Source organism: Podarcis bocagei (assembly GCF_964188305.1).
Source record: "Podarcis bocagei genome assembly, chromosome: 5".
Taxonomy (NCBI): Eukaryota; Metazoa; Chordata; class Lepidosauria; order Squamata; family Lacertidae; genus Podarcis; species Podarcis bocagei.
In genome coordinates, this window is record NC_138129.1 from 62,189,223 (window position 1) to 62,211,962 (window position 22,740).

At 41.8% G+C, this 22,740-nt stretch overlaps 1 protein-coding gene across 1 annotated transcript in view; it reads left to right on the forward strand.

Annotated features, from left to right (window-relative positions):
• FGGY (FGGY carbohydrate kinase domain containing) overlaps positions 1-22,740 on the forward strand; it is a 149,372-nt gene that overhangs the window by 89,133 nt on the left and 37,499 nt on the right. The window contains exons 9-13 of the mRNA XM_081193810.1: positions 1,774-1,881; positions 3,053-3,114; positions 10,116-10,263; positions 12,304-12,378; positions 20,350-20,470. Coding sequence (XP_081049936.1) covers positions 1,774-1,881; positions 3,053-3,114; positions 10,116-10,263; positions 12,304-12,378; positions 20,350-20,470 — 514 coding nt within the window. The remainder of the gene's footprint in view (positions 1-1,773; positions 1,882-3,052; positions 3,115-10,115; positions 10,264-12,303; positions 12,379-20,349; positions 20,471-22,740) is intronic.

Sequence of the window (22,740 nt, forward strand, 5' to 3'; positions counted from 1 at the left end):
AGGAGCCACTTACTCAGACTTCATATCACCACCTGTTAAAGACCTTATCCCTTGTTTTTTAATTGAAGCGGTGGATGAAGGGAATCTTGCTATCTGCCCCCCACCCAATCCCAAAATACACTCTTTCCTGGAGATTGTCAGATCTCTTGGAACCATTGGTAGTCTTAATTTTACTGGGTGAGAGATTTAACATGAATTTGAATTACTTCTGCTTGGTTTTTTAATGTGCATTTTAACTTGCTAAACTACAAATACCCCTAAATTACCTCAAAGTACACTCTAGATGTCAGGAGCAGGCAGAGGTAAGGCTGGTTTAGTTTGTTAGGCTGAGTAGCAAATTGCATCTTTGTCTTACTGTAAAATATTAGCAATTTAAAGACCTAGATCTAATGTAATTTCAGCCTTTATTCTGCTGCTTTCTGGGATTCTCCTTCTCAGGTAACGGTGAACATGAATAAAGTGTGCAAATAGGCCACGAAATATTGTACAAATAATATTGTAATATCAGTTATTCTTTAAAGATATGCATTTATCTTTTTTCTGACTGGGCAGATCCTCAGTGAGAGTGATCGCATATTGTGGGAAAGGGAAATCTGGGGTGAGTGGGTGTATCTGAAACTCTGGAGTGATTTATTGGAAAGAGCAAATGGCCCTCAGCCAGATCCCAGAACCTCCTTTTATCCCTGTAGATTTTCTGGGAGAAGGACAAAATGATCCCCAGTGAAGAATAAAATGTCCACACCCATTGTCTGTGCCCAAAGATGTATTGATGTGCAAATCTTAATTGCGCCACACGTTTGTTGATAGTTTTTTGGAATGCATACAAATGGTATTTCAGTTGTAAGATGATATGAACATCTAAGTGTGTAACTAGAGCCAAGCTAGGGAGACGGAAATATCCTGTCCTGGCAAATTCTTGTTGGTATCCTCTAAAATACCAAGCCTGGCTGGAGATATTCAAAACCTGATGGTTTCCCAGAAGAACCAGTTAGTCTTTTAATTGGACTTTGAGTGCTGGCAGAGGCACAAGGTAGCTTTGGGAACAGTGCAATAATAATTTATGGAATGTGGTTAAATAATGGAGTAGGACACATAATATTTAGACCTTCCTGAAACTGCTCAGAAAACACATTTTAGATTCATATTTACAGCCACTGTCCCTAAGCATAACTGGAAGGAGGGTTTCATTTTTTTTAATAATAATTTTAAAATCCAGTTTCAGGAAAGGTATTACCTTTTGAAATAATTGCAGGAACTCTTGCTGTTCCATTTTCAAAGTTAAGTAAGTAGAAAGTCAATGTTTCAAAGACAGCTTCTGACATTGGTGCCAATTTTAACAAAATATGGGGGAAACTGGGCTAGCTTTAGTAGTGAGTCAGTATCTTTACCCCTCTAACTTCATGCCCAGTTTATTATTTATTTGCTGCTGCCACAGAAGTTGTCCAGTTAAGTTTATTTCCTCAGATGCCTTTTTTCACATGTTTTGCCATCCTGTTTTCCTCCCTGTGTAGGACTTGATCATGCAGCTCCATGGTAACTGCCACCATGAGGAGCCAATTACATAGGTAGATAGTGTTTAACACAGGCATAGGCAAACTCGGCCCTCCAGATGTTTTGGGACTACAACTCCCTAGCTAACAGGACCTGTGGCCGGGGATGATGGGAATTGCAGTCCCAAAATATCTGGAGGGCCGAGTTTGCCTATGCCTGGTTTGACATGAACACAATGTGTGTGAAACTTTTAAGTATCTGGATTTTAATTTCCCTCTTCAGATAAGCAAGTCCCCTGTGTTTGTCCCTGGAGTTTGGGGGCCCTATGACTCAGCTATGGTGCCGGGATTCTGGCTAAACGAGGGAGGCCAGAGTGCTACAGGAAAGCTGGTGAGTTTGGCTTTCTCTTCACAGTAAAGGGTCTGAGTTAAAAAAAGAATCGCTGCTAAGCTCCAAATGTGTTGGGAGCTAGTGGGATCGTATGGACTGCAGTGGGAATCCCAGTAACTCTGATAAAGCTACAAGCTAGCTGGGGCTAGTTGTGATAAGGGAACGTGTCCGTTCAAATCTTATAATCATCCAGTCATCTAGAACTGATGCATTACTAGTAATTATAGAAGTTATAATGTTGGTTCCTCATAAGCCATGGGAAACTTTGTCCATGTTATCATGGTATGTCCTTCTGATTCTCAACAGAAGAAAGATTGAGGCAAAATAGCCTCTTCTCCCTACATCAGGAGATAAAGGAGCCAGAACAAATATTTGTATAGTTATTAACTTTTTTTAAAACCTGAGACATAAACTATTTAAAATAAAAGCATGAAAGTGCCCATGGACCGCAGTTCCACCCATCCTATTCTAATCATTTTTTTGCTCAAACTGCTCTGTTGGCAATGAACGTGCACTAGGCTTTCTTACCAGGAGAGTTGCTGAGGTCAAGGGGTATGCATTAAAATTGGGTCATTTTAGAGGGGGGTGGGGGGCAGTTATATGTTAGTTTAATTACCAGGCTGCTTACCTTGTGCTTAGTGGAACTGAGTGCGGCAGAATTTCCAGCACTTTTACTTTGGAGAGCTGTGGTGGTGGTTGTTTTTGTGTGTGTGTGTGTCAATTGGCACACGCATTTATGTTTGATAGTAAGGGAGTGTGTCCTGGAATGTGGAGCAAAGCTAGCCCATTCTCAGGCATAGCATTTCATTTCTCAGCAGTAGGTGTGCAAGTCCCTGCTTGCACTGTATATGCTGCTGTAGCTTAGACTGGCGCATAGGATGAAGCAAGCCAGAAGTTAATTTCTGTGCACATCTTTTGAACGCATAGTTGCATAAAAACCATGGAACAAGTCTGTGTGATCCATGTAACTGGCTGCTAACATTGTAACCGCACACAACTTGGCAATACACACAGTATATAGTTTTCCTTTAAGTTCACTAGAAAACCGGATTAAATACAGTTAAATTAGATTTTTTTTTAAAAAAAAAGTCAAGACACATGAAACTCTTACCATATATTATGGACTGATATGAACACTCATCTCTGTTTTACTTTTCTTTCCCCCCCAAAGATAGAGCATGTCGTCCAAGGACACGCTGCGTTCCCAGAGCTACAGACAAAATCTGCAGCCAGGTCACCATCCTTATTTCTTCATCATTTTACAGTCTGTCTTAGAAACAGCAGTTTGGCAGCCTTCCAGAAACTAGTTCAGCTGGAATGTTCCAGCTTAGCTGGGATGTGGGTTGGGCTGCTTCTCACCATATTAAGTTGTTTCTCTTTCCAATCTGGCTTTTCAACCTTCCCATTCTGGAATACAATCTTTCTTGTTTTGAACACCTGAGGACTGGTTCACATGGGCATTTCTGACGTGCTGACGTCACCAGAAGTTGACTTTTTCCAGCCATTTTGTCCTTGTAAAATACCCTTACGAATGTTTGGGCAGTCTAGGTTTTGAGTGTTTCTCTGGAGCTGTTTACCTGGACACGAATTTTGCCTTTGCAAAATGGCTTCACTTATCAAATTGCCACCGTAGAAATCATTTCTATAGTCAGCTTTCCATCTGAGCTTTTACAAATGTAATAATAGAGGTAATGCGAGAATAAATGGTTGAAACTCTGGTCCTCTGAACATTCACCTTTAGGCTACAATACTTTTGTCCTAATGCCAAATAGTCTGCCTGGCCTTTTTGCTTTGCACATCAAAGACTTCTCTAAGTCAAGATCGGGTTTCCATGTAGGACAGCATATGCACCAAACCTTAGGCAGCCTCAGGCTAGCAGAATTTCACGTTTCAAATGTGAAGGTGTTAAATTCTAGGGGTGAGGTATAACTTGAGCTACCTTGCTATTGGCATTTTGCTCTAGACATGAGTAGGTGTCTAGAAAAAAAGAAAGAAACAAAGGCATTACATATGTTCATCCTGTGAGGTTGTTAAGTGTAAGAGAAGAAAAAGCAACAGTACAGCCATGTTAATTCTGCCAGCCTATTACACTGTGGTTTACATGCTGGAAATGGAGACTTCCGGGTTAGCGCCATTGGCAATGGCAGAGTTCCTCTGACCGAGAGGAACCCGCTCCGTGAGAATCGGGTCTTGCCGCCGCGGCGAAGGCAGGGACCCCTTAAAAATCCCAGGCGGAGGAAGCCTGGGAACGTGGGATTCGGCGGGCACCAAGAGCGCCTCCCCTACTCGCGGGGAAACCCATTTTGGGGCTCCGGAGCGAAGTGGGGTGAGCGGCGCGGTGCTTCGAACTGATTGCTACTTTCACGGAGTGAAGCCGCACAGCTGTTGCCGGAGAGCGCTGACTTTTTCCTGTGGACAATTGGATTTAAAAGTAACTACCCGTGAGTAAAGTGAAGAATTGGAGTTTTAAAAGTTGAACTAATTTGGCACTGAAGCGGGAAGGTCTAAACAGGAAGTCCGCCTTCCGCTTTTGTAAATAAATTGAAGCAAAGACATTGCAAGCTAAAGTCTGGAAAGTCGTTTGTAAAGGACTAAATTTTCATCAGCTAAAAACACCAAACCCCCCTTGGAAGCAGGAGAAGAGGGGGGAAATCTTAGATTGTTTAAACCTGCAGGAGAGAGAGTAAAGAAAGATAAATTTCCACCGTCTTGAACCTGGGAACGGGGTTTGGGGAAGTTCATTGACTGTGAATAAAACGTTTTTTGACAGATAGTTAAAAAAGAGAAACATATTGATTCCAATGTTTCCTTCTGCATATAAAAAGGAATAAAATATCTGGAAAGCGAAAGTAATTTTGTTGCTGGAGCTGCTTTCAAAAAGACGGATACAAACAGAAATTGTTTCCTCTAGAGGGAGCTTGTGATACTGTTGCTGGAGTCGATCTGGGGAATTTTACAGCTGCAGAGATTAAAGATCGTGGGAACCAGACATTGACCTTGAGCAAGAATGTGTCTAGAAGAAGTTTTAGTGCTTGCTCTTTGCAAGACAAGCCCTTTACTGGAACAGCTACATGAAAAGATGGATTTGATGACTGTTGCAGTTAGCAATTTTGGACAAACGGTGAATACCTACATAGAAACTACTCAGGAACCATCTCAGGAATTTGCTTTGACAGGGCAAGTTGTGCAGAAGACAAAGGAGGAGGTTGTTGCTGAACCTCAAGTAATAGAAATGGAGAGAGCCGCAGCCTTGCAGGAAAATAAGTTGTTGTTTCTGATGACTGAACCTGGAGAAAGTCAGATTGGGAGAGATGGAGTACTGTTTGGTTTGGAGATGGGAAGCTGGATGGATCCCCCTATGCAGGGATGTTCTGACTTTTGGGATCTGGTTGTGGGCCAGGGGGAGCTTGGAGTTGTGGGGGCCCTTAACTTTGGAGGGACTTTGAAACATGCCTTCAAATATCTTTTGGATTTCAGTGCTGACTGTGGAGAGTGGGCTGACCTGTCGAGAAGGGATAAAGACATTGTCAAGTTGGAGTCTCCCCGAGATCTACCCCTCAGTGAGAAAGGAAGGAAATTAAGAATAAGATCAGCAGAAGATAAAGTAAAGTGCAGGTATAAACATGAAGAAGACCTGCAGAAGGGACATGGAAAAGACTTAAGAGCCTCGGATAGAAGGTCACCAGGTTAATGGACTAGATGGAAGGGATAGAAAGGACTGACAAAACCCGAGACCAGGAAGAAGAGACAATGGATCAAGATTGGAAGAAAGTTTAAAAATTCATTGTGATGGGACGATGAGCTGCTTGTGCGTAAAATCCAAGTCCCTCAGAGTTTGATCAAGTTTGCAAACCTCTGTCTGTAACGGAGCCCCTTAAACATGGCTCCCTCAGTCGCTGGCAGATTCCGACAGTGGTTGCTTTCGGAATCGCTTCCAACATAAAAGCTCCTTAACGGAAACACGTCTTCTGGACTCTCTGCGTGACAGTTTCCGGCGAGGAGTGGGTGTCCCTACGGGAGGTCCTGAAACCTCCCCACTGCCCTCGCTGGAAGCGTCTCGGAGCCATCCCTCCTGCTCACTTTCCCTCAGCTCAGCTCCTCTCCCCCTACTGGTTCCGTCTTCCGCTGCTGAGTCTCTCCCAACCTGTGTGAGCCCTTCCACCTCCCTTCCTTCCGATGGCAGTTCCCTGACATCCATTTAGAGAATTATTGTAAAATTAATGAGTGTTAGAAAAATGCTGGAATGAAACTATTTGGCTTTAGTAGAAATATTATAAGGAATTATGTATAAATAAGTTTTAAGTTTTAAGCTCTAGGGCTTTTATGGTAAGATAAGGTTAAAATAAATTAAGGTAATTTAATGATAGAATATAGTGAAAGATGGAAAGGATTTGCTGAGATAATTAATAATTAGAATACAAAAAAGGGAGGTGTGAGGAGGTCGATGGAACAAGTTAACGAAAGATAAAGATTTGGGAATACTGGATTTGTTTTTTAATTTTTTGTTTTTCCTTTTTTGTTGGTTTTGATGTATTGTGTCTTTTGTATTTTTCTTTTTTTCTTTTTATTGACTTGTATTGCTTAATTCCTTGTTTTTCTGATTATATATATATATTTCTTTTCTTTTCTTTCTTTTCCTTCTTTTTCTTCTTCTTCTCCTCTCTTTTTTATCCTCTGTAATTTTAAACTTTCAATAAATATCATTTTTTTAAAAAAATACATGCTGGAAACGATTGTGGTTCTCATCCTTCTATTAATCAGTGGCCAGTCAGTCATTTTGCCACGTGTCTAATTCATTTATTACTTAGAATTATATCCTTCCCTTCATCACTTTCATGAGCCCAGAGCAGGCAACAACCATTTTAAAGCTGTAATATAATTAAACAAATTTACAATAAAACATTATATGGTTCTCTTCAGAACCATGTAACGTAATGGTGCGTAGGGTTCAGTCATATAAAGGCTGTGAATAGTCAGGCCAAGTCAAAGACCTTGTTCCCTGCCCAATTATTTCTGTGGACAGCCATGTCCAGAGATAAATTCAGGGGTTGGAATTCTTGCCTTGTGTTGCAAATGTAAGATCCTCTCAAGACATGTATTCCAAGACAGGAAATATGAATCTCCGTGATATCTCTATTTCTTAGCATAGTGAAAATAAAACAGAGAAGAAGCTCTTGCACTGCCAGCAAGTGCATTTGAGATGCTGCACTTAGTTCTGCCCAAAGATGCTGGACAGAAGTTTGTTGGTAAAGAGACTTATAGCACTTACTGTCACAGGCATGTGCCCAGTTGCAGTTCTATAATGCTTTCCAGATGACTATTCTTTAAGGAAGTGAGTTTATAGTTGCAAACATAGCAAACAAGTCACATAAAATTACCATCCTTTCTCTCCATATATTACTTTGAACATCAAGTAGCTGTGTTGAATGGAAAGAAGCCAGGAGGGTCCTGAGTAGCTAAGTTTGAACATTACATCTACGGTAGATCATGTTATACCCACCTGTTAAGGCACCTATGACCACTTTTGCAAGGTTGAGTCAGACATCTTTGCTGGGGTGCACAGAGGAAATTTTAGTCAAGCTTGGAATTTGTCAGAAAGTGAGTCAGAAATTGAAAAGCAATGGAGAATCATACTCTGGTTAGTAGGCTTTTGGTAAATGATGGGGAAAGTGGCATTGTTTTGTTGCTGTTGCTGTTCCTAGTGCAATGGTGCCTTCAATGATGGTCAGGGGTGCTGCGGGCAACACTGGCCTCTGTCCCCCTTCCCTCCTTCCTCTGATGCCCTCTCACGTCTCTGCCTCCCAAAGGCTTGCATCGCTGTTTGTTGCAGCAGCCCTGGTTACAAGCTGCCCAGGAGAATGGTGCCTCTGGGGCTGGCCAAGGAGTGCTTCACAGGTCCCTGTGGGGCAGTGTGAGGAGGCACTTCTTTGGGGGGCAGAGGGGGCAGCTCAGAGACCAAAGCGACAACTGTGGCTGCCCAAAGGACTCCCAAGGAATGGGGAGAAGAGAGGAGGCTGAGGGAACCCTCCACAAGGGAGGGTGTTCAAAAAGGGGTGAGGGGCTGCCGGCTCTGCACGCAAGGGGTGACATAACTGGGCTCCTGAGCCCCACAGGGGTGCCGTGGAAAGAATGGAGTTGGTCAAGAGAGCCATGGACCCATAAAGGTTGAAAACCTCTGTCCTAGTGCATTAAGGACTTAATGTGTTAAGAATTTGAGCAGTCTGTAGTTCAAAACTTGCTGCTGTTATGAACTAGGACAGGAGGTGATCTCCCACCAACAACTCCCATTCTACAATGTAAGCATAGAAATAATGTGCATATATCATAGCTGCAATAACAGAAGACTTGAGGTTCATGCTCTGGCATCTGCAGAGTATATTTGTTTTTGAAAGGGTATTCAGTAGCTTTGAGATGCTGAAGAGGATTTGCCAGTTGGATTAGAGAGTAATAGTCTGCATCAGCTGGGTGCCCTCCAGATGTTTTGGACTACAGTTAGCTCAATCTGCAACATGCTCACTGTGGCTGATGTGCTTGTAGTTCAATACCACCAGGTTGGGGAAGGCTGGTCAACATGGCGTACTGTAAGGCCATTTTATATTTTCATACCTATGTGAAGCTTTCCGAAGTAAACAGCCTACAGTGCTATATAAATCTTACATAGCTGTTGTGGTTTGGGGAAGTGGCCTCCTACAAACTGAAGTTTTGTTTTTCCTTAATTTCCTAAACGATTTAAACTCAAACTATCTAGTGACTTAAGATTAAGGCTATGATATTGCCTTGAGACAAGATATTCCCACCAGGTTTCCCCTATTCCTCCATCTCAATGGAAGCGCGCTGTTTCTCACCTGAGTCTTCTATCCTTTGCGCACTTATTCTGGGGAAAGTCCTCTTCTCTCTTCTGCTTGCAAATGGAAACGACAAATGGAAACGAAATAAGGCTACTAAGGAATTGTAGTAACTTACAAAACTATTCCTGTGTTTTCCTCCACAAGTCACATAAAACAACCTTTAAAGTATGTGAATAATGATATGAATTAGTTATTTTAATGCTTTCCAAGTGCACTTCATTTTGAATGATATCCTCAGATAGCAAACACATGGCAAGCTCTAATTGAAACAATGTGCAGCTGAATGCTTAAATGCAGAATATAAATATACAGCTGCAAGGAGGTCATAAGTCAGAGTAGTAAACACATGCCAAATTCCCTCAGGGAGCTCATTAGTGCATGACTGAATATACATGCAGAGGCTAAATGAATATCACTATTTGGACCTCCAAAACTGAGACAATGACTAATCAATTGTAATTAGAGGAAGATGCTCTCCTATTGACCATCCTTTCTGAAAATGAAGTCTTCTCGGTACTCCCTGGAAGGCAAAACTAACAGTAGAATTTAAAAAATCCATCCCTGATGTTTGTAAAAGCCTATTCCCAAGGTTTTTTCCTAGAGCTTTATAAAGTGTGGTAATAGTAGCATAGTTTTACTGGCATGTCAGTGCATGCAATCGAAGGCTAGATTGCAATTCCCATGGATTTCAGTAGGATTTGGCTTGTTTTCACTTTCTTTGGATTTCACCCTCTGGGTACATTCCAGAGAAAACTAAGCACACTTTTAAGTTCCACTGATATGAATGGAAATTAAGCACTCTGAGGATTCTCTGGATTGTACCCAAGGCTTCCGTTGCTGAGCATGCTGTGTTTGCACTGTGCTTGCAAAATGCCATTAATATTCATGAGAAATTCCCATGATTTATTCCACGTGCAAACGTTCTGTGTTTAAATCCCATGCATGCAGCTAGCTCTCCGGTGATTTCACAAGATGTGGCAATTCTCAAGCTTGCCATGTAGGTGTAGCCGGAGAAGGGCTAGCCGTTGATCTGTGTGGTCAGTGAGACTTAGCTGACGCTTTTGCAAGTGCCTGACTCAAATTAAATGAGATTAAACAAATGTGCTTGGAATCAGTATGCAAACCTCTTCTTAAGTGTTGCTATGATGAGATCCTAGTTCCACTTTTGATTCTTACCCATGCTCTTCAACAACGCATACCTGAAAAGTAATATATTGATATCATCTTCTCCTTCTCTTCACCTCCCTCTCCATATTTTAATTTGGCTTTGTAGGCCTTTTGATAATTTGTGTGTATATCTGTTTTAGGAGTACAGATCATGCAATATGTTCGAGGAATAACCTCTCTCCCACACCCCTTTTTCTTTTCTACTTGTTTTTCTTGCAGTGCTCAAAGTATATATACATACTTGAACGGTCACCTGGATCTGATTAAGAAATCTTTGCCTGTGGGTTTCCTCACTGTTGATTTACATGTTTGGCCAGATTTCCATGGCAACAGATCTCCCCTTGCAGATATTACACTAAAGGGCATGGTAAGAAACAGCCTGCCTTTGAAAACGGGTCAGAACAGAACAATGGGATAAAATGAGAGCTTGAAATGAGCATTTGTATTTTGAACATTACCATCCTTCTTTAATAGAAATCCCACTGAGTTCAGGGATTTTCCTTTCATTTGTTGCTGTTGAAATTGGAACTTTTTTTAGGATGCAAAAGTTCAGGATACTTCCCATATCATATGACTGAAACATAAGGAGGTATGTTTTGACACATTTTAAATTTTTAATCACATTAGTTTTGAGCTTTGCACAGTTCATACGTTTCTGTAGGTCTGGCCAAGCAGCTGAAGTATAGAAAAGCAGCAAATTTCAGATGAGAAGGCACATTAACTGTTAGCAGAGAAAACAAAAAGAGTGCTATCCCATCTGAAAGGCTACTTTCCCATACTGTCCACTTCCTGCATCCTTATTTTGACCCATGAGCCATTAGGCCTTCCCAAGTAATACCTTCTCTGCCAGAGCAGTTTGCTTTCTTCCAGAGAAAGCAATTAAATGTTAAATACACATTTAACATTAACAAGTGTAAACTCTTGTGCATTGGTTGTGTGTGTGTGTGTGTGTGTGTGTGTGTGTGTGTGTGTGTGTTCTCTCCCCATAGCCAATTTCGGAGCACCCAGGGAAGGAAGGAAGAAAACCCCATTGGACGAGTGATAATATAATAATTTATAATAATAATTTGTTATTTATACCCTGCCCATCTGGCTGGGTTTCCCCAGCCACTCTGGGTGGCTCCCAACAGAATATTACAAACACAATAAAACAGCAATCATTAAAAACTTCCCTAAACAGGGATTCCTTCAGGTGTCTTCTAAAAGTCAGATAGTTGTTTATTTCTTTTTCATCTGATGGGAGGGTGTTCCACTACTGAGAATGCCCTCTGCTTGCTTCCCTGTAATCTCACTTCTCACAGTGAGGGAACGGCCAGAAGGCCCTCGGAGCTGGACCTCAGTGTCCGGGCTGAACGATGGGGGTGGAGACGCTCCTTCAGGTATACTCGTCTGAGACCATTTAGGGCTTTAAAGGTCAGCACCAACACTTTGAATTGTGCTTGGAAACATACTGGAAGCGAATGTAGGTCTTTCAGGACTGGTGTTATATGGTCTTGGCGGCCACTGCCAGTCTTGCTGGTGTTTCTTAGGCGAATCCCACCTATAAAGTACCATATTTTTTGCTCTATAAGACGCACCAGACCATAAGATGCACCTATTTTTTGGATGAGGAAAACAAACAAAAAAAATTCTGAATCCCAGAAGCCAGAACAGCAAGAGGGATTGCTGCTTTCACTGTGCAGAGATCCCTCTTGCTGTTCTGGCTTCTGGGATAGCCGTGCAAAGCCTCTTCAGGGCAGGGGGAGCGTTCCTCCCGTTGCCCTGAGGAGGCTTTGCGCAGCAATCCCAGAAGCCAGAACAGCAAGACGGTTCACTGCGCAGTGAAAGCAACAATCCCTCTTGCTGTTCTGGCTTCTGGGATAGCTGCGCAGCCTGCATTCGCTCCATAAGATGCACACACATTTCCCCTTACTTTTTAGGAGGGAAAAGTGTGTCTTATAGAGCGAAAAATACGGTATAACGTGACAGTTAGAAGCAGTGGAATAAGGCAGGCTTGCACAACTCCCATCAGCTGCAGTCTTGGTCTGTTGGGTATTATAGTCCCAAACATCTGGAGAGGCACCAAGATGGATTCACAGTAAAATGAACAGTTATCTGTTTATGAACCTATATATAGATTTCATTGAAAAGTATGTTGGATGTAGGGGATGGGGACGAGAATAATGTTTAAAAACGCAATTGACCAGGAAAAATTCACCAGATTGATTTGTGTTATTGCTCATTAAACTGATGACTATCTAAGTATGCAGTAGCCCATCTCAGGAGAGCGGGGAATGGTGTTTTCCTATGACTTTTTGGGTGCAACTTGCAGCAACAAGATTGGGACTCACTTTAGAACTTTGTTTAGCGAGAGAATTGGGAAGTACTGAATTATCACATCAGCAAGTTTTTCTCATTTTCTCTGCAGGTGGTTGGACTGACATTATCTCAAGGCCTGGATGATCTTGCTCTTATCTACTTGGCCACAATTCAGGCCATTGCAGTAAGTCACTGGAAACTGGCACTTTTACAATGCTTCCCTTAGTTATTCCCTTTAAATAACTTAAGCCAATGGTACTTCATCCCGTTTGTAACTGGTTTGTAATTATGAATTATGAATTTATTTACCAAGCAGACATGATAAAAAAGTAAAATTTCCAAGAAATTTCCTCTCAAAGTAAGTTCCCCCAGGATTTTGAAAATTTCATTCTTTTGTTCATATTAATGATTGCTCGCAAAAAAAGGTCCTTATTTCCCTAAGTTTTCAAAGTTGTCTCTCCTCTGAACTTGTTGCAAGAAAGAGTTCAACCAGGAAACTTCTGTTTACTGAGAAACGTTGAGGAAAAATATCAGTTTAGTTATGCTGGAGACCTAATTAATTAATTAATTAATTAATCAAATTTGTGTACCTTTCCTTCATCTGTAGATCTCAAGGTGGTTCACAACATAAAAATACAAGATAAAAAACACAAAGTACATAATAAAAACAAAACAAAAAAACAATAACTCCTCTGCCTCATGACTGGTCTACATGGGCTATTGGTGGTTTTTTTTAGTTACATTCTTTAGGGGCAACCTCCAGAAGGCAGACTACTTCTCAGGACAATAATGTAAAATATAAGAAACTGAATTTCACTCACTTTTGAGGAGCTAAAATAAAAAAATTCCTTCCAGTAGCACCTTAAAGACCAACTAAGTTAGTTCTTGGTATGAGCTTTCGTGTGCATGCACACTTCTTCAGATACTGTTACTTCAGTCCCTAGTGACAGCAGTAATTAAGAGGCCACCACACTTTCCCATTCAACAAACATGGGAAGAGATAAGAAGCACACTCTTAATTATTAGGAATTAATTAGACTTTCATCTTACTTTTCCACAAGGGATGGAAAGATGGCTAGTAGGTCTTCCTGACAGCTGAGCCTTGTTGGCTTCTGATGGGTTGCTAGCCTTTGTTGCTCTGTTTAATTTCTAGTATATTTTTCAGAATGAAAATAGTCTTCATTCTTTTCTGCCCTTCTTAAAGACCGACGGTGTAAGTGGAGTACATTTGTCCACCTCTCTGTTTCTGTCTGAACTGTTGCCTGTGAACTATTAGTAGCTATTATGTTGTTTGTCGTCAACTGTATAACTGAATTCTGTTCAATTGAAATGCAAATCTGCAGCCTTCCAAGCACATTACAAATGCGAGATAAGGCGTGCTATGGAACGGAAATTCTTTAGCTTCCCGCTGTCCAAGTCAGCCATGTTTTTGTGTCACCTTGGACGATACCAGTTGTTGCTGTTCGCTGATGGGGGAGGGGCACACACAAAGGTGTGCAGGCAATACTGATTAGTTTTCGCATTTCCTCACATCATGGCACTCCATGAAGCCCAGCGGTGAGGGCAGATTCTGTGAATTCCACTTGTGCTGTTTTAACAGTTCTCTTGACAAAAACAAGATTACTCCGACTGAACCTGGAATATATTACTGTTAGCCCTATTATTGCTCCTCTTTGGTGAGCATAATGGCAGTGCACTTGGTGCTTTACCATCCCTTTTAAATTTAAATAAGAAATGCAAGTGCTTTCTTGGAAAATGAGAACTACTGATAATGTCTCATGAAAGGGATTGCAGGCAACAACTTTCCAATGCCAAACAAGCACCGTGGCATTATTCTATGCTAATGAGGTGGAAGCTTTCTCAGTTGGATATCCTGGGAAAACCATCTATTATTCTCCAAGTGCTTCATTGCACATGGCTGCACTGTGCTTTGAAATTAAGCCTCTACTGGTCCCCTTTACCCGTATCCCACTTTAGCGATTATTAAAATATATAATATATAAAATTAAAGGTGATGTCTTCTTAGATTTTTCTTCACAGATGGTTCTTTGTGTACAGTGGTACCTCGGGTTACATACGCTTCAGGTTACATACGCTTCAGGTTACAGACTCCACTAACCTAGAAATAGTACCTCAGGTTAAGAACTTTGCTTCAGGATGAGAACAGAAATTGTGTTCTGGCGGCGCGGCGGCAGCAGGAGGCCCCATTAGCTAAGGTGATGCTTCAGGTTAAGAACAGTTTCTGGTTAAGAACAGACCTCCGGAACAAATTAAGTTCTTAACCCAAGGTACCACTGTATTAGCAGTGTAAATTAAGGCAACAGGAAACCCAACTAATGAGAGGCTGTAATTTTCTCTAATTCTCAGAACGTGCAAATTTCCATGTTGGGTATTTTTTTATTTTTAAAAAACATGGTTGTTGCTTTTAGTAGATAGTTCACATTGTATCGGCACTAAATACAGACACATTACATCAATTTACAGTTGGTATTTGCCTTAGTCAAAGCTGCAGGTTGCCTGCTACACTTAAACATGAGTTTAGCTTTAAAATATAGCAAAAAAATGTAACTCTTGCCACTTATTGCTGACCTTTTGTTTTCTTTCAGTGAGAGACATTGCAAAAAAAGGAGAAATTTGCATTTGATGTCTCACAGTTTACATATTTCTATGCCTATGTCAAATTAACTTAGTTCAGCATTGAAATGGCTTCATTTCTAAGGGAAACCATTTCTCCCCCAGATAATTGTAAGAATAGCTTTTAGAGTGTCTTCTTTGAAGAACATTAAATTGTTTTAAATTGTTTTTAATGTTGTATTTTAAATTGTTCAAGCTCCATACAGTACAGAAATACAGTCCCTAGGGGGAGAAAAAAGTCAATGAGCTTTCAATCAAAGTTCAGTTCTACCCATAAGATTGCCTACAATTTGCAATTCATGGCTACAGCATAATTAGCACCTCCTGTGCAAACACCTGATTTACAATCCACATGGTGCGCTGAACTCTCAGTTCTGTATTTACAAACCCAGAAACCATAATCCCTGCCCTTGCTGACCTGGAGTTTTTATACATTGGCACTGGAGAACGTTTGGCCTGCAGGCCTAATTAGTCCTGGGATGGGCCCACGAGACCGTTCCCCACAAACCAAGGCCACCTGTGCCACACTTGATGTCCTATGTGATATCTGGCAAGGGGCAAGTATTGGCACAGCTACAAACAAAGGACACATACAAACCATATGGAGTGTAATTCCAATTGTTCATTTGGAAGTGGGGTTCCCTGTCAGTGCCGCTCAGGGAGTCCCAATGGTGCAAGGAGCTTGCTTTCAAGGGGACTCCCTATAAAACAGTGCATCAGCTGATTGGCTGTTACAGCAAACTGGATTCATGGCAAACTGGATTGGTGCTGGGCACTTGCCTTCACAGGGGCTCGCTGTACTGTCAGTCAGCTGATCCAAGGTTACAGGGATCCCCTTTTAACTTTTTCTGCCCACTTCTCAAAAGTTGACCTGCGGAGAGGAGGGAAATTACAGATCTGGCCTACTGGCCAAATCCAGTTTCCATCCCTGCCTTATTTTGTTTTGAGGCAGGCTTGCCAGACCCATAGTGGTAGTTTTGACTTCTTGCTTCCCAAGCTTTCCATTTCCCAGCTCAGCCCATAAGCTAACAAATGTTTCTGTCAGCAGTAGAGACACAAATGATATGGCCCACAAATGTCTTTTGACACAGCCCCCTTCTTGCCTGAGAAGGAATCACAGGTTACCCAATCCATAGCATCCTTCAGCTCTGTTCAAATGCCATGCCACAGAAGAAGGGCAAAAACCTGATTGGATGAGAAGGTTGTACTGCTTATAGTTCTCTGGATACAGGAGAGATTTGCACATCAGTTTTGGAAAGATGCCATTTTCACATGGCTCTCTGAGGCTATTGCCAGTGGGGCCACCACCTCAGTGCCACCCAGTGGTGGGGAAAAATGGATGCTCTGAAGTTTTTCAAGGTAGTCATCATTAAACATGACATGATTTGTTTGATCTTCGGTGGAACAATTCATAGTTTGTAGTTTGCTAAACAAACCCTGGCTGAGCCCAGAGATAGGGAATCATGCAGGCTTGAGGATCACTTTGATCTGGTGTGCCAGATCCAAAAGTGGTCATCCCATCATGGACCTGCCTACCTGTCAACCACCTGAAAGCTAGGAAGACAGAGGGGCTTGCAATTGGTGGCAAATTTAAACAATGCTCTATGCAATACCTATGCAATTCTAAGAGACGAAGCAGGAGTGTGTGCTAAGCCATGTACCGTGGTACCTCGGATTGCAGATGCTTCAGTTTACAGACTCCGCTAACCCAGAAATAGTACCTCGGGTTAAGAACTTTGCTTCAGGATGAGAACAGAAATCGTGCTGTGGCAGCCTGAGGCCCCATTAGCTAAAGTGGTGCTTCAGGTTAAGAACAGTTTCAGGTTAAGAACGCATCACCGGAACAAATTAAGTTCTTAACCTGAGGTACCACTGTAGTTCCAATGGTCCTTTGGCAGCAGGGATTGCATTTGGTGCTGTTTAAATTTGCTTTGAATGTAAGCCTTGCTGGCATTGGCTGCACTGGGGGTTTCCAATCCCAAGCTCATAATTGGAATCAATTCTAGTAGGGTTTGTATTCAGTGCTAAATTTAAAATCATCGCTGGAGACAAGCTCCACTGGTTTTGGCAGGGAATGGCCCCGTTTGGGAACTCCTGTCGGCTCCCAAGTGGTCTGGCCTGGACTTAAAGCAGCACAGCTTGCATTTGGTGCCAAATTTAAACTGTGCCAATTGGAAACCATGTTTGCAAAGAGATGATTGGAAGAGCAATCTCAATGCTTTCAGTTGCTGCTTCGTACCTATGGCTTTACCTGACATCAGGTGCCTGAGAGGTAGATGCTGCTGGTGAAAAATGTCTTTGCAAGTCAAAGGAGGAACCATGGCAGGATATGTATATGTGGTCATTTGTGTCTATGTTGACATTCAGGAGAATACGCTAGACTTTCATAAATGTGGATTGTGGAGATAGGAAAAGGATATCATTGAGGTGATCACGTGAAACTTTCTTTTCAGGGCAATTATACTTGTATTCTCAAGGCAAGATTTAAAAAATATATTAAAAAGCTTATTATTTCCATAATCGAAATTGTGGCCCTCTGGCTTAAAGCACTCGTCTTAAGTGTCAGTAAAGATGTTATGGATTTCATTAGCTGAGCTTATAGTTGCTACAGTTTGCCAAAACTACCTATCTTAAACCAAAATACCCTTGAAACACAATCCTGCCATAATAAACAGCTGAAGCTTAACTTGCTTTCCCCTTCTTAAATAACCAGTCTGGGTCTGAAGAAACATTTTCTGTCGATTGTAAAGCTTCCCGTAAACTTTGGCCACGCTTCAAAAGAGGTTCGGCATAAAAGCTGAGGGAATTCCTTACTGTTTGGGTCTGGCAAGGGGTAGATTTAGCAGAAGTTTTGCTTTTGACGCTTTTGCTTTCTTCAGTCCTAAATGTTGGGTTGAAACTTAGCAATTAAAGTAACAGAGTAACACCAGTGTTCATGCAACAACTGTGTTTGTCAAATAACATCTATAGCTGACATGAGAAACTCATGTATTCCTGGTTCATTTATACAGCAGTGGTTGTCTCTGGACAACTGACCAGATATTAAGTGTTATTACCAATGAAGTTGTGCCGTACATGCACGGACTTGCCCTTGTGCAACAGAACTTCCCTCCCTCTCCCCTTCCTCCATCCTCCCATATGCTCTGGAGGGTTGAGGGGAACCCCCAGAGCAGATTTTTGGTGTCTACGTGAAAGGGACAACTTTCTTGGATACAGTACTATTCTATTCTATTCTATTCTATTCTATTCTATTCTATTCTATTCTATTCTATTCTATTCTATTCTATTCTATTCTATTCTTAAATGAATCCTGGAAGAAGAAAAACCAGAATTTGGTTGGCATCACCACTATATCTTGAAATGTAATTCCCTGTTTTTTACACATGGGATGTCACAGTAACATTTTTTATTAGTTTAGTTGATCCTTCCATGGCTTAATTTGCCTTATATCTAGATCCACAGTCTCCTGTTATGAAAAAGAAGGCAGCATGGGCTTTTGTTGAGTACTCACGTATTTTCAGTAATGTTTGTCTGATCTTGAATTTTGTGAGCCTTAGATGTATATTAAATGTCACAAAAACGATGGTGAGCAAGTGCCAAGGTGAATCTCTGCAGTTCTATTTCTGTGAACAGCAAGTGGATGTTCTTTGTTAAAAGAGTAGAAAAATACCAAAGCCAGTGACATATGATCTATCAGTAGAGTGGGCTTCCAAGCAGAGATTGCCCCAGCAACTCACAGTTCCATGTGTGGTTATGGCTCTGATCAAAAGGTTCCTAAAAGGCAGAAGACTGTTTGCCTGCTATTGTGCTTCTGGTGCTTTCAACAGTTCCCTGCTTGGGTGGGGGCACTCAGTGAAATAAATCTTCTTCCCTGTACTATCAATTATTTCTTCAATGGGTAACTTGCATGTCTCTAGATCAGTCTGAAAATCACTTGTCTACCCAAAAAATAAAAAAGACCACTGTCCAGCTTCTATCTTGAATGGTACACATATATAAATTCCCAGAAAACTCATGAACAAGGCATGGAAGTAATGGTCATACCCTTCTTGTTTGTCCCCAGCACCTGGTTTTCAGTGGCATTTTGGCTTTGAATATGGAGGTTCTGTTTAGCTATCAGGAGTAAGAGAAGTGGGTAGAAACCTCCCTCAGTTTCCTTTTTTAAATACAGTGGTACCTCGGGTTACAGATGCTTCAGGTTACAGAAGCTTCAGGTTACAGACTCTGCTAACCTCGGGTTAAGAACTTTCATAGAATCATAGAATCATAGAATCATAGAGTTGGAAGAAACCACAAGGGCCATCGAGTCCAACCCCCTGCCAAGCAGGAAACACCATCAGAGCACTCCTGACATATGGTTGTCAAGCCTCTGCTTAAAGACCTCCAAAGTAGGAGACTCCACCACACTCCTTGGCAGCAAATTCCACTGTCGAACAGCTCTTACTGTCAGGAAGTTCTTCTTAATGTTTAGGTGGAATCTTCTTTCTTGTAGTTTGGATCCATTGCTCCGTGTCCGCTTCTCTGGAGCAGCAGAAAACAACCTTTCTCCCTCCTCTATGTGACATCCTTTTATATATTTGAACATGGCTATCATATCACTTTGCTTCAGGATGAGAACAGAAATCACGCGGTGGCAGTGGCAGCAGCAGGAGGCCCCATTAGCTAAAGCGGTGCTTCAGGTTAAGAACAGTTTCAGGTTAAGAATGGACCTCCAGAACAAAATAAGTTCTTAACCCGAGGTACCACTGTAGCTGTTTCTACATGTGCCATCACCACCACGTGCTATGGGGATCAATAATTGTTTGCTACATAAAGAATCTTGTGCATGTGTTTGTCCCAAGCCTGATGCCAGTCATGGGAGAAGTACTGCATGTGGTTGTTCCATTGTGAATTTCACCATGAAAGATTAGGGGATATGAAGTTTAATCTGAAAAAACCAGGAAGCTCACTAATACAGAGTCACTGGAACTGGTTCTCATTGGCTGCTTTCAGAACATGATAAAGTGTCATTTACCATGATGTGCACAAGCCTAGGTGAACCTCTGGTCTGAATGCTGCACCCTCCCAACACTGTAATAAGGTAGAGTTCAGAGGTGTTCATTTCCATTATTGATTAACCACAATTTATTGTATCAGTCAGCAGGGAAAAAATGGGGTTATGAAGCTAGCTTGCTTCAGTAAACAACAGATAAAATTTAACCATGGTTTAGGTTTGCGCTGTAGCACTAAACTGTGCTTAATTGAAATCAGATGCAGAAGCATCCGATCACATCCTGGCATGTGAACCAGAGGAGAAAAGGGAAGAGTGTGTGAGTCCAAGACTCACCTGAGCTCATTCTTGTCACGATAAAGCATGGTTAATCACAACATCCGGCTGTAGCCATTATCTTTTCTAGGTGTTTTGCATGTTTTTCTACCCTTCTTCAACGCTAACAGCCAACAACCCAACTCTTTAAGCAGCTGTTTTTCTTGTAGCCTCTTTTCTTAGTTGTTGTTTCTCTATTTTCTCTTCACACTCAAGCTGGGAACAAGACATATTGTGGAAACAATGCAAGCTGCAGGGCACGATGTCAACACTCTGTTCATGTGTGGTGGGCTGAGCAAGAACCCTCTCTTTGTGCAGATGCATGCAGACATCACCGGTAAGTTTTGAGGATACGGTTAAGGAACAGGATCTACTACCTTGTCGTTGTTAAGGGGGAAGAGAACACACAGGCCTATAGCACGAGTGGGGAACTCTGTTCAGTACAAAGGCTGCATTCTCCTCTGGGCAGCCTTCCCAGGGCCACATGCCAGTGGTAGGCAGGACCAGAGCTAAAGTGGGTGGAGCAATGAATGCAAATTTTATCTGTCTACAGCACCTTAGTTTATATACAGATGCCCACAGCCATCTCTGCTCTCTGTCCAGAAAAGCAAGAGACACTGTTGGAGTTTCTGGACACCTTCCTGCTAGGCAAAAGCATTTGAGGGGCAAGAAGGGCCAATGGTGGGTATGGTCTTTGCAGGGTGGATGCGGCCTGGAAAATTGAAACGAGCAGAAAAAGAAATTTAGATTACTGTAACACGTTATATGTGGGGCAGCCTCACGGTTCAGAAACTTCAGCGGGTGCAGAAGTTAGCAGCCAGGATGCTCACCGGAACAATATGGTTTGAGCATATCACGCCAATCCTGGCCCAACCGCACTGGCTGCCAGTTAGTTTCCAGGCCTGATTCAAAGTGCTGGTTTTGATCTACAAAGCCTTAAACGGCTCAGGAACGCAATACCTCAAGGGCCGCCTCTCTCCATATGAACCGACCCGGACCATGAGATGATCTTCTGAGGCCCTTCTCTGTGTGCCTCTTCTATGAGAAGTCTGAAGGGTGGTAACACAAGAAAGGGGCTTTTCTACTGTGGTTCCCAGTTTGGAGAATAGTCTCCCCAGGGAGGCTTGCCTGGTGACTTTGTTAAATATCTTTAGGGCAGCACTGGGCAAAAACATTCCTTTTCTCCCAGGCCTTTGGCTAATTAAGCAATCTATGGCTTTTAAAACTGGGGGTGCATTGTTTTTGTTTGTTATTATGGTGTGTATTTTTGTGTTTTTCTATTGTAAACTGCTCTGTAATCTTCGCATGAAGGGCAGAATAGAAATTAATAATAATAATAATAATAATAATAATAATAATAATAATAATAGAGCTTGGTGGGCCACATTTGGCCACCTGACCTGATGTTCCTCAGTCCTGGCTTTTAGTATGATCAGCTGTGAAGGTTTTATAAATAAAATGCTATAGTCCTATTAATAACTTTACAAACCATTGTCCATCTGTGCCTCATTAGAATAATTTACACAGAAAATATTTAGTCAGTATGAAAATATTTAGTCCAACCCGTCAGAATGTTCTCCAACATAACCCCACATTGATATGAATAGGTGTTGCCAAGGAGCAGTGGTTGTGTGTAAGAGATGTTTCTGGAGTTTCTGAAGAGGAGAACCAGAATTATCAAGGGCTTGAGCAACTCCTCTATGAAGGAAGGTTGCAACATTTGGAACCTTTTAGTTTAGAGAAAAGGTGAGTGAGATGGAACATTCAGAAAGTGGGTCATGAAAAGTACTTCACAGAGCCCATTGATAAACTCACTCCCACAGGAGACAGTGGTGACCATCAACCTAGCTAACTTCAAAAGTTGATTAGAGCAGGCTTCCTCAACCTCGGCCCTCCAGATGTTTTTGGCCTACAACTCCCATGATCCCTAGCTAGCAGGACCAGTGGTCAGGGATGATGGGAATTGTAGTCTCAAAACATCTGGAGGACCGAGGTTGAGGAAGCCTGGATTAGACCAATTCATGGAGTATTGACAGTTACTAGCCGTGATGGTTGTGCTGTGACTTCACAATTGAAGGCAGTAATGCTTCTGAATAGCAGTTGCTGGAAACCACAGGAGGGGAGACTCCTCTTGTGTTCTTGTCCTGCTTGCAGGTTTCTCACAAGCCTCTGGTTGGCCACTGTAAGAAGAGGATGCTGGATTTGATGGGCCGTTGGCATGATCCAGCAAGCTCATATGTAGAGGTTGAAAATAAATCTGTGAAGTTTCATCAATTGTCAGTTAATACCATTGGTTTGAGTGCGTCAAATCTGTGGCAGTAGGTTTGTAAGGGGGTGCCTTTATTTTACGCCAATGTTAATTGATTTGCAAGCTTTCGGCACTTTTTGAGACTCAAACTTTGCACATTTTAACCAGCAGAAACTGCTTACTAATAAAATGCAATGTGCCCTACTTTAGGGGATGTATTTTATTGAGCCTGCATGACAAAAATCCTTATAGGAAGTTAAGTGTTTGTAAGAAGAACATGTCCCAAATTAGGATAAATCCAGCCTTTATCCAGGGCTATTTTTTAAACATCCATTATGCTGTTATCATATGTTTTTAAC